This window comes from Sciurus vulgaris (assembly GCF_902686455.1).
Source record: "Sciurus vulgaris genome assembly, chromosome: 3".
NCBI lineage: Eukaryota > Metazoa > Chordata > Mammalia > Rodentia > Sciuridae > Sciurus > Sciurus vulgaris.
Genome location: NC_136463.1, coordinates 131,339,611 through 131,352,217, shown reverse-complemented (window position 1 = coordinate 131,352,217; position 12,607 = coordinate 131,339,611). Strand labels below are relative to the sequence as shown.

General features: G+C 37.4%; 1 protein-coding gene across 3 annotated transcripts in view; it reads left to right on the top strand.

The window, feature by feature from the left end:
* Positions 1-12,607, top strand: part of PDE11A (phosphodiesterase 11A) — a 369,784-nt gene that overhangs the window by 117,177 nt on the left and 240,000 nt on the right. For all 3 annotated transcript variants that reach the window (XM_079132189.1, XM_079132190.1, XM_079132191.1), the window contains exons 3-4: positions 5,703-5,792; positions 9,018-9,158. In XM_079132189.1, coding sequence (XP_078988315.1) covers positions 5,703-5,792; positions 9,018-9,158 — 231 coding nt within the window. The remainder of the gene's footprint in view (positions 1-5,702; positions 5,793-9,017; positions 9,159-12,607) is intronic.

Here is a 12,607-nt window from a genome sequence, read left to right as displayed (position 1 = left end):
ATAATTAGACTGACAAACTGACTTTTAGTAGCATCAACTGCCAATGGTAGAGGAATAATATCTTCTAAGTACTGAGAGAAAGTAACTGTAAATCTGAATTGCATACCAAACTAAATTACATTTTAAGATTGAGCATAAAATAAACACTTGTTTATACAAAACAAAAGCAAAACATTTTATACCAACACTAAAGATTATTCTAACAGATTATCTTCAAAAGGAATAAAAACTATCCAAGAAGGAAAAAGGAAAGAGAATCTACAAAGAGTGAAGAGGGTAAATTTTGGTATACTTGTGGGTAAATACAAATAAACATTGACTCATAATAATAATAATAGCAATGTTTGTTGTAATAAAGCTTAAAAAAAAGTAATGTGTTTACAAACTAATATTCCAAGGTTTAATGTTGTTTGGAACGGAGTTAAAGATGTTACATTTAGATTCTATCAAATAGTATATAAAATTTCTAGTTTAATTATGAAAATAAAGGAAGTAGAATGTAGTATAGGGAATGAGAAAAATAGAATCAAGAGAGAATGGCTTAATAAAAAAGGGAATAAAGGAATTTAACATAATTGTAATAATTGTTCCTGGGGATCTTATCTTACAATTACAAATGCTAAGTGGCTATGTTGTGGAGCTCATGTTATATACATACAGGAAAAATGAATAAAAACAATGGTCTTAATGATATGTGAATGGATGCTTATGGCTTGGGATAAAATGTTCAATAGTCACATCTTACACAAATTATACAGGGAATTGTGTAACAGAAGAGGAACCTCTGATGTAAGGAACCAAATATTTTATGATGGACTGCCAGACCACTATCACAGAGTGAGATATTATTTTAATCATGTGTTGCATAGCAAATAATTCTTCCCTTTGATCTGGAAGGAGATGTTTCTACCTTCAAATGCTGTTCACTATAGAACATTTTTCCCACTGACTTAAGTAGAGGCAATTATTTTGTAAAACAATTTAAAATTAATTTTTAAAGTGAGTCTCATGTAACACTGACGCAGATACAAAAAATATGTCTGAAATAGTTACACAAATTATTCAGGAAAATGCAAATGTAAAAGTGTGATTTTAAAATGAATATGTTTTATTTTCTATTACTTAAAATATGTAGAACCAAAATAATAAATATAACAAATTTTTAAAAGAGCATTAAAATTTTGACAGATATAGATGGAGGTGAAGAGTAGAAGGGCAAAGAATTCCAGGTGATGCAGATGGTAGAGACATAATGGGATATAGAGTACTTGGGAGTGAACTGGAAGGAATGTTCCAGTTTCATTAAAGCGTAAAGTACATAGACTAGGAGATACAGTGAGGTTCAAATCTTTGGAAGTCATTAACTCCACAGTGAAACATGAACTTTGGCCTTTGCTTTCTATGTAACTATTGAAGGAGAATGAGCTAGTTAAGAATCATTTCACGAACATAGTTAAAGCTGGTGGCACACTTGAGAGTGGTAATGGTGTCATGTAGTTCATTGTACATGCTGCACTGTTAACCCAGTGTGATAAGGGAAGGCAGTCAGGCAGCTCTTGTTAAGCTGAGCTGATCTGTACATTCCAAGTGCAGTAAGTAGGATGTTGGTCTTGCCATTTGCTTTGGTTCGGATGCTGCTGTGGAAGCATCAACTTGATATATTAGAATACACAAAGTAAGACAGTAGGAATCTATTTTGCCATTCAAAATGTCATGTTAAAGCTTCATAATTAGTTTAAATTAACAGAGCTTTTATCTCCATTGAAAAAAAGAATTGGAGTTACAGGGAGATATGAGGGGTTTATTACATTTATATGAGAAAATTTCATGACAATGATACTTGCTAGATATTTATAATGGAGGAAGACATGAAGTTGCTTTTTCTGAAGCTGTGTCAGTACATTCATCTGTCAGAACTAAATTGAGGTGGATGGGGGTGCTTCATTGGACACAGTTGTGTAGATTAAAGAACTAATCCTGTCAATCTGATCTACGTGCTTTCTTGATAGTACTTAGTACTAGCTATAAGAAAATAGTAAGTACTATTTGGAAAAATCATTTGCAAATTCTTAAATTTTAGACCAAAGCTAGGCTTAACAGAAACAAAATTGGATGAGGATAAAGAGGTTTGTTCTTAATCGACATTGTGACCATGGGTGTTCTCGGGTTCTGAGGGATGTTGAAGTGTTCCCACTGGGCCTCGCTCTGGGCCCTCCAGCAGTGCACACAGCAGACTGACTCCCAGGCCCCGTCTCCCTCTGCTCTGTAGCTCCAGCTACCACACCACAGGACCCACTTTAACACCTGATCAAGGGCCCATCCTTTCTCCTACTCTTTCCCTCTCTTCTGCCATCAGGAGTGTAATCTGATCTATAATCTCCAGGAAACTGGGGTCCTGCTGTCTGATGACAGGTTTTTCTAAAGCCAGCTTTTTTTTTTTTTCTACTGCAATATTCTACTCTGGTGTCCATAACTACACTGCGATTCCTATCAATGTGATATGCTTTCTGTTTAGAATTTGCCTTAAACCAACTGCTAGACAGATTATCCACCGCCTGAAGACTTGTCACTCCTAGAAATTGGACCATGTTTGCTCTACCAGAACTGCTTTCTGTGTCTTCAGTCTCTCATGGCTGTTCATACATTCAAAGAATTTACTTATCATGTTGCTATTACCCGGGTCCTCACACTAATGATATGAAAGATATATTTTACTTTGGAAGGCAGGAAAATGTAGAAGTTAAGAAGGTAGATTCAAGGGTCAGGGTGATTGGGTTCAAAATCCAACTCCACTGTTTACCTTATCAAGAACTGTGAAAAGTCTGAAATTTTACTATACTTTCAAGATGACAATTTAGTTTGCCATTTATACTGGCAGAGGAAAAAAACCTCCTGTTGGTGACAAAGGGCAGTTTATTTCTCAAAATAATAGCACTGCCTAGAGGGAGTACTATCTCTATGGTCTTAGGTAGTAAAATTCTGCCCTTTGCTCTGGAAGGAGATAGTATCTCTACCTTCTGAGGCTATTTACTATACAGACCTCTTGAAAGGTAGAACCAGTGCTTCTGTTTGTAAGATGTGCAAAGCATGAGACTTGTGGAGAATTATCTCCTGACAACTTGTGCAAACTCTCAAAGCTTCAGTTTTCTCATTTATAAAACAGAATTAATGGTGTAATATAAGTCATTGTGAAGTTCAAATGGATATAATACATATAAAATGCTTACCATCATGTCTGCCATATTATGTACTGTAAACGATTATTTCTTGAATAAGATGCAAGCATGTTATTGGATTTTTTGTTTTTTCCTCAAATAAATTATTACAGCTCATTGATATTTCTAACTATTTGAATTACCAACTATTAGAATAAAAAGAACCATAAAGCTGGTATTTTACAGATAAGGAAATAGGTTCAGAGAGAGGGAAACGAATTATTGCATCCACACAGAAAAGTCATAAAAAGAACAAAAATGATCTGATTCAGATTTAACATTCAAATTCTTTTTAACTATTCATGACACCTGGTTTAACTCAATTAATATTAAAAATTAAATGAAGCAAGCCTATGGTATATTAGAAAACATTTTACATGTTCATTTGCTCACATTCTTCTTCCTACTTGATTGACTTGTAAACCACTTTAGACTTTTCCCCTGAAGGCAAAAATAAATAAATGAAACAATTAAATAAATGGTAGAAAGATAAACCAAGTAACCTATACTTCTTCCTCTCCTTTATCTCCATCATGGACACTGTCTCCATGGCAAGAAAACAAAAACAAAACCAAGAAAACTGCAAGGAAAGTGCTCTCAGTGTGTACAGGTGGAGTTGAAAGTAACCTCCTTTTGGCAAAAGGCAGGGAAATTCTAGGGGTCTATCTGGCAACTTTATTTCTAGAGCTCCCTACTGGCTTATAGAAAAACTTACTAAGGCACGAAGAGGAAGGAGTAGCAATGAAGAGGGAGAAGGGGAGACATAAATGATATCTGCTGCCACAAGGTAACATGGAAATTCAGTGAAGAAACTTATTCTGAAAAGATCTGCAAAACTGAACTCATTTGCTGGGTGTGGTGGCACAGGCCTGTAATCCCAGCAATTCGATAGTCTGAGGCAGGAGGATCAAAAGTCAGCCTTCAGCAACTTATAAGACCCTCTCTCAAAATAAAAGCCAAACAAGTTGGGGAGTAGTTCAGTGGTTAAGAGTGCTCTGAGTTCCATCCCAGTGCAGCAGCAACAACAACAACGACAGATCATTGATCTCTGTTTTACTTCTTTTTAGTACCGATCCCATTGTTCTTCTCTCTTCTTAAAGAGTGAGGTCATATCTTACCTTCCATGGAGCTCTGAAACTCTGTCATGGTTCCTCAGTCAGAGGTGAGCATGTGGTTAGCCAAAGCAAGATTTTAATAGGAAAGAAATGCCAGGAATATGTATTGCTTTTCATCTTTTATATACCTTGAATCTTCTGGAAAATTACTTTCCACTCAAGGTAATTTTGCTCCAGATGTCCCAGTCATGTCTCCCACCAGGTTCTGTTCAGGTAACCTGCTAAACTCTGCTTGGAAGTTTTGTAATTGTTCTGTGTTGCTATTGCTTTGTTCCTCTTCATAGGGCACCATGGTGTGTGAGCAAGTGTTTGAGAGAGAGAGAGACAGACTGTGATAGAAAGCATGCTGCTTTCCTTCTACATTAGAAAAGTCCCAAAGAATGAGACAGACATCATTACCCTGTGTACATGTATGATTACACGAATGGTATGAATCTACATCGTGTATAACCATAGAAATGAAATGATGTACCCCATTTGTGTACAATGAATCAAAATGCAGTCTGTAAAAAATTAAAAGATAAATTAAAAAAAAAGAAATGCCACTTGTTTCTTTCACTTGTGAAGAATTTAGGGAAATAATCCCTTCAGATTTTATTAAGCGCCCTCTATTTGTCTGGAATCAGATATTCTAGACCTGAATTTGAGTGGAAGGTCCATGTGGTACTGAAAATGCCTAGATCTAGAAGGTCTATGATGAGACCTCCATTCAGGTCTGACCCCACCCAGCTGCGTGTTTCTTCCCACAGGAGGGTTTCCCTCCCATGGGCTCCTGAGCCTTCCCTCAGCCCAGCCTCTGCAGAACTATTCCACCAGTGTGCATTTGTGTCCAGCTGGAAGCACCTAGCAGTGGGCATAATAGAGCTCTTTTGCAGAAGGCCACTAGGCCCTCTGACTCAAGTTCCTGCTGGGCCCATCCCAACAGGCGTGCTTGAATCTAGTAGCCTGTTAACAGGTCAGGCGAGATCCCTACTACAGAGATGTTCAAAAGAACTGACTTTTATCCTGCCCACCTCCAAGTGTGAGGAAAAAGTGCCAGGCCAATAGGCCTTAAAATCCAGCTATACCCCAATTCCATTCACTCACTCATTTTTCTTTTATCAAAGTAGAAATATGAGGTGTTTTACAAACACTTTCTCTGTTGTAGTTCTCATGATCTGTTGGTTCACTTTATGTCTTCAAAGATGTGAATTCTCCAACTATTAACTATTTTATAGTGAACTCTGAAAAATGTCCCTTCTGAAGTTAAAATACTAGTATCATTCAATCCCTGCAGTGGCAAAGGAAGTGTTCCAATCAGGCATGTGCAGGGAATGTGGAGTTTAGTTCAGCGATGGATGTTTTAATGTTCTTAATGCTCTCTTTGCCCCAGGTCATGCAGATGTATCTTCCCTTTTGTGGAATTGCCATATCTAATGCTCAGCTTTTTGCTGCCTCAAGGAAAGAATACGAAAGGAGCCGGGTGAGTAGCAAGAACATGCTGACAATCCTCAAAGCTTTCTGTCTTTCCAGTTTCTAAGTCATATGTCTTTTAATAACTGCAGATGATATTAGTTCAGGAATTTTTTTCATTTGTATTATCCTGCAGGACTATGGCTGAAGGCACCCTTTAGGCAATACGCCCAAAAGGAAGTGGACACCATTGTTAGTTGGGAGAAAGAGTGATGGCTTCTTTTGAAAAGGACTTTCATTTCACATCTGTACTCAAAGGCAGCTGATGTGTTCTTGTTACTTTTGGCTTTGAAATAATAAAACAATTTGGTGGTTCTTTATTTTTTTTAAATTTAGTTTCTTTAAGAAGCGAAGTGTATTACAAACATGATTTCACTCCACCTTCTAGATTTAGTTTTTGAATTGAAAGGTTTTCTGGAAGAGCATCTCAGAATACTTGGGACAATTCTGAACAATATTTTATAGAATTATGAAGAAACACTCTTATATGACTGACACCCACATACCTTCAGAAGTTATCAAAAAAATAGTAAAAAAACAAACAAACAAAAAATCTCCCCTGAGATTGTTGCTCACGTAATGCTCAATTGTCAAGTAGGGGTTAAATTATACTAGAATCACTCCACATTTAAATCAACATAGAAATATGTTTGACAGGAAGATGTTCAAAAGAACTTGAAACCCTCTTTTAATTTTATAATCAAGTCGATTAAAGAGTGCATTTGTTAAGTATTAATATGTAGGGATATTTCACAGCAAGCAGTTGAACCCAGAGGACCACACAGCCATCAACCTTGGCATGGCACAGCAAACCTTCTTTCTGATCTGAATCTTCTATTCATCTTTAGATTCAAGTCTTACACCTTTCATCTGGTGCTACAGCAATATAGTCAATGACTTCCAGAAAACAAGCTGTTTCACCTTGCAATACCTTTCACGATATTTCCCTTCTACCTTCAGAGTCTCATATCTACCTTTTGCTCTCCATATCCTTTAGGAGCCAGCTCAGCCTGCAAGTTAATCTTCCCTTCTTCACTTACTGTTTCTCCTTGCATATGCCACCATTGTTCTCTTGTGGGTACCCATCAGATTGTATTTTAATATTTATCGATAGCCCTCCTCACCGAATGCATTTTGAACTCCTTAAGGGCCGTTTCATGTATTATTAGTCTTTTCATCCTTATGCATTACACAATTCATTTGGTCATTTAACAAATATTGTATGGTATTCTTTCAGATACTATCCAGCCAAGTTCTTATAGACCTTACTATGCTAGCAGGAATAATAGCCAAAAATAAAATAATACAGTATCAGGTGGCAATAAAGCACTATAAAGAAAAATACTGTGAGATAAAGGGATAGATGAGTTGGGTTTATCCGAGAAGGAATGTGTGGAGAGAAGGGAGGAGATCCAAGGATGAGCACAGAAGTGAAAGAAGATGGAGGAGGGTAAGGCAGACACTTCTTTCCTAGAAGGCAAGGGACACAAGCAGAGTACTCAAGAGTGTGAAATGCTTCTAGTGCCAGATGGGCTGCATAACTTTCTAGATTTTCTTTGTCTCCTATTCTGGAGCTAGTCTGTGTTGGTATTCGTAAAACTTTCATCACTTGATAATAAAGCAGCAATTTTTAATTAGAAACAATAAAATTACTACAATGTGATTTGTCAGTGCAAGACTCAAGACACCCTTGTTTTTCCTCTGAGATAAATGTCCTTGTATACAGGTCCCAGAGGCTCTCTCCATGCAGTCACAACAAATTGAAAAGTTAAATAATTGTTCAGTTAATATGATCCATCTGAGGAAACAGTCTGGATGATTAAGGCAATAAAGTTTCCCCCCTTACTAACAGGGAATTTTGCTTGTAATTAGTCAGATAATTGCCTCGTTGTTAATGTTGTATTTGAGTATGAAGCTTTTGTGCATTGACCTCTTCCAGCAATTTGTTGTCCAAATGCCAAAGAGTCAAGCTTCACTTAAAACTGTTTTTACCTCCTGGTGTTTCTTTTTGCTGTGGGATCACAGAACAATATATCCCTTAGCCAATCTTTCTTTGAGGGAACGCTACCTGGGAACTTTGATCCTCTTTCAGTTGCTCAGTAACTCCATTCATTTCATGGGTCCCTTAACCCATTCAAATGCTTTTCTACCTGAATAGATTCAGAGAAGAAATTTTCACATGTTTCAAAGGGTTTCAGGACAAATCAAATTCATTACTAGAGTTGAAAATTAGTCATGCCCCTGGGATGATGATCAACACCATGCTGAATAGATGTGAACTTGAAGGTTCATGAAATTCTTTTGTGAGAGGTCAGATCCAAGGTGGCACATCTTACTAAATTCTGTGGAGTAAAGCTTCCTCTGGTGCAATTCCCTTTCTGTGTAATTCTCTGATCGCTCAGATAGAAGCATATCTACAACCTGTACATAGCCCACTATTCTGAAAATGCCCATGTCTTTAAAAATTCCAAACAAATATTATTTCAAAGCGTAAATTGCAAGCTTACTTAGCTGGAAAAGTGGCGGGTTATTACAGATAGATTTTTAAATGAGTTAAACTTAGAATTTTAAACTTTTTCTTTAATTAGCATGCTTTCCATTCTGCTATTTCAACAAAATTTTAAAGATCTTTTCTTTATGAGATATATAGATGTATCTAAATGTTCTCTTGCACAGTGGTGGTCAGGTAGCATTTCCTCTTTTTGTGTAGAGGAGTTAGTTGGGGTTTTAGTTATATTTCTGAAGGCTCTGATTCATAATGAGCATTCACATCTATAATTATTTCAGAATTCTCTGAGTAATGTGTATTAGTAAAAATAAGTCTAAACTTTAACCATGAATTTTCCTGATAGTGAAGAGGGGTTGTTTTGCAGTTTTCTGAAATAAATGTTCTTTTCAAAGAATTTAAGTACTTGTTATTTATAAAATGTTTAATTTGTAACTAGTCAACATTGCAGAAAAACTACAGTTGTGGAGGGAAAAAATTCCTATAACTAATGACAACATGGTCCCCATTATAAGGATGGATTCCATTTTCCAGTTGTATTGTGCAGTTTCAGAGAGTGTTATAAAATGAAGTGATGGAACTATGGTAAACAATCATAAATGCTTCAAAAATCAGCCACACAAAAATATTTGTTATTAGAGCAAAAAACTATATGGAGTTTTGAGGGGAAAAATACCAACTTTTTTCTCTTCTATATCCACCTAAATATATCCATCTCCTCCTTTCCAGGCTTTGCTAGAGGTGGTGAATGACCTCTTTGAAGAACAGACTGATCTGGAGAAAATAGTCAAGAAAATAATGCACCGGGCCCAAACTCTGTTGAAATGTGAACGCTGTTCTGTTTTACTCCTAGAGGACATTGAATCACCAGTAAGTTATCTTTTCTTTTTCATATAAGTCAAGGACTGTAAATGGGATGATGTTGAGTTTATCTGTAGTTAAACCTATGCAACCGTGACTGGAGCAACTCTCTTCATGAGTCTTCTAACCATGAGGTGACATTTTATAAATGGAAATGTGTTTCCTTCAGGTACATATTCATTCTTGTTTTGTCCTCACCATAAAAACATAGACTCTCAGTTGGCCGGGACCTTTGAGATCCATCTGCCCCTGTGCATTTACAAATGAGGGAGCTAAAGGGCTAAATGGTGTTGCCCAATCTCAACAGTTCAGTTAAAAGAGAAGCTGAAATGCCAGCCTCCCACTTTATTTGCGCATTAAGTAGAAGGTCCTCTGCCCTCCTGGGAATGAATTGTAGCTGACAATGCCCCTCAGGGCAAGCAAGCAAATGACAGGAGAAGCTGCACCCTCAGCTCTTGGAGCCAAATTGAACGTGAGCCTCGAAGTGAGCAGTGTTCTCTGCAGCAGACTGGTCTTGCTGGAGTTTCTAGGTCTTTCCTGCTTCTCTGGACCTTTGTGCACTGGCACAGAGCAGTGTGAACAGGTGGAGGAGGTGCCTTCCCACCTCATCAGGGCTCCCTGTTCTCCAAGGGAAGTATCGTGGAGCACAGGGCCTCTCGCTTTCTGCACCTTGGTGATTTGTGACCAGCTTTAAGATTCTGTTCAGCCCTTTGGCTCTTTGGGAGAAACCTGCTGGAAAAATTACACAACAATATTGAAAATAATGATCATCATCAATCTAAGTTCTTGAAAGTTAAATGTCTAAACCCTTGGCAGCAATTTATGTCTTTGCTGAGAAGTCTCCTCAAAGACCAGGAATTACATAGCAATTAAGAACTGTTTTAATACCTTAGAGAATAATATTTTCCTGTACTTGTAAAAAATTATTATCTTTGCCTTTAGGTCTGTTTCCCTCAAAGAATAAGAACCTGAGGATAAATTTTAGAGATTTAATAAGTATTGTAAAACTTGCAGCATTGAGATTTTAAAAAATATCTATATGTGTTTAAAATGTTTAGGAGTATTTCCTCAGACTTTAGCAAAGCTTGGGAGTTATTTCTGGGTGGGCATGGTTTACACAAACAATAGCCTTGTAAGTATCCTGCAACTGGGTAAAACTCAGCTGGCCTTTGGGAGGACAGACAGACAGACACACACACACACACACACACACACACACACACACCCCAATAGCCATAAGTATGGAGTGCTCCAGACCCTCTGAGAAGCATTTGAGTTCCTTTATTTCTTTACTCCTCACTTTATGAGGAAGGTATTAGTTTTATCCCAATTTTATAGATGAGGAAATAAGGCTCTGAGAGCAGCGTAACTTCTCAGAACACTCCCACCAGTTGATCTAATGCCTCTGAAAAGAATGGGAAGGGCCCAGGGTGCTCACCGGTGCCTGGCAAGCTTCCAAGAAGACCCCACTAGACAAACGTAGCAAAGAACAGGTTTTGAGGCTTCTGTTGCTAGGATCTCCCTGAGGCATTCATTCCCAGGTCTCTGAAAGAGCAAGTGGCTAGGCTAGAATCTGGATAAGAGTAAACTTGTTGTTTACTAGTTTAGTTGTAAACAGACATAAAAGTAATTTAATCAACCAAGGTTGTCATTCTTGCTAATCTAGCTCTTGAGGCCTAGTTCTTTGGTAACTCCAATGAAAAAGTGCAGATTATGTAAACTGATATCAAAGGTGGAGGAGGTAGGGCTGGACAGAACAATAGGGACTAATATAGTCATGGTATAAAATAGTAGGGGGTTATCAAAAAACATCATCTAGGTAAAGTAGATGGTACAACCAGTAAAGTTGTGGGCATATTACTGAAAGTTAAAGGAGCTTTTGTTGTTGTTATCACTGCTAGATACTATAAAATTGTATTAGTGGGGCTGGAGGAGAAAATGCTGGACCACTCATCATGTCTTCTCTCTTCTCATCCCTTCCTCTTAAAGTGAAGATGAATTCCTCCAGTCCTGAGGGACAGGTCTGGGGGCATTGTTTTAAAGCTGTGAAGACTTCTTTGTCAAGGCTATTGTCAGGGAAGATGGTGGAGAGGTTGGGCTGGGGAGTATATTTACGTGGCATCGCATGTAGAAACCCATCAGCGTGTGCTTACCTTTGAACAGTTCTCAACAAAGCAAAGTCAGACAGAACAGATACTAAAATCTGGCATTAGCATGGTAGAATCAACAGACAGAAAATTGTGCAATGTTCTTTGGCTGGGATGTCCTCCTTCCTCAGCTGAGAATGCTAAATGGACAGATTGATAGTAAAATCCTTTGTCTTTCAGATTTAATGAGAGATATGAATGACTATCAGAAAGGAGACCCAAGCAACATCCATAAACACAATTTAATTGGATTTTATTGACAAATAAGCAGATCTAGATAGGTTTTTATCTAAGAAAATAAAACTGGAACTTGACGATATGATTTCTAATTTCTGAAAGTTTATATGGAAAAGTATGTATGAAAAGCCATAAAGTTTGTTAAAAGGCAAAAAAAAGATGAGCAATGGGTGAGATTGTGCCTATGAAGCTGTTAAAAAGCATTACAAAATGGGAGACTAGTATCCTTGTAAGGAAACAGCTGAACAGAATGGATTCCAAAAAACCCCATACATGTGAGAAGGTAATAAAGACTGTTCTCTTGTATGGTTTAGAAAATTATTTCTGAAGGGAAAGAAGGTGTATTATAAGAGTTTCAAATTTGACAAAGTCATTGTTACTACAACTATTTCAACAATAGATGAAATGAAATAGATGGAATGAAACAATAGATGGAATGAAAGTAAGATCTCAGCATCACCAACAAAGCCAGCATTCAATTATACCTTTCCTTTATTACCTATGACCTTTCTTGCTTATTATCAGCAAGCCTATCACTAGCAGAATGCTTCCTAGCATTCTTTATCACCTTTGATGCTACTGGTATTTATAACAGCAAAGAGCTTTTTCCTATGCAGAGTGCTAGTTTCAATTTTAGATTTGTTTGCAACCAGTAGTTACAACATAACATAAAGCAAAAGTTGCAGAAAGAGGATTCCTATCAAGCCCCCCTCCTGACTCCCTTTCTAAGTCTCCAGTTAGCCTGGAATGCTGCTTCAGGGGAGGAATGACACAGAATACAGAAACAAACACTTAATTCTGGGCTTTTGAAATTTATAGCAGTGTAAATTATTCTCACAAACCAAAATTTTTCATTGATAAGAGCCAGGACTTCTAAAGACTTGAAGAAATCAGAGCCTAAAACTATGAGCAAAGCAATAGATTGGAAAGAGAACAGATGAAGCCCTACAATAGCCCAATCTTGGATTGCTCAGAATAAGGGAAGAGAATGCACCAGTTGTAGCCAGTCTTCCTGACATCTCGCCCAGACTCAAGTGCCATACAGTGGTGGGAATGGTAGTCCAAGTTGGGGAG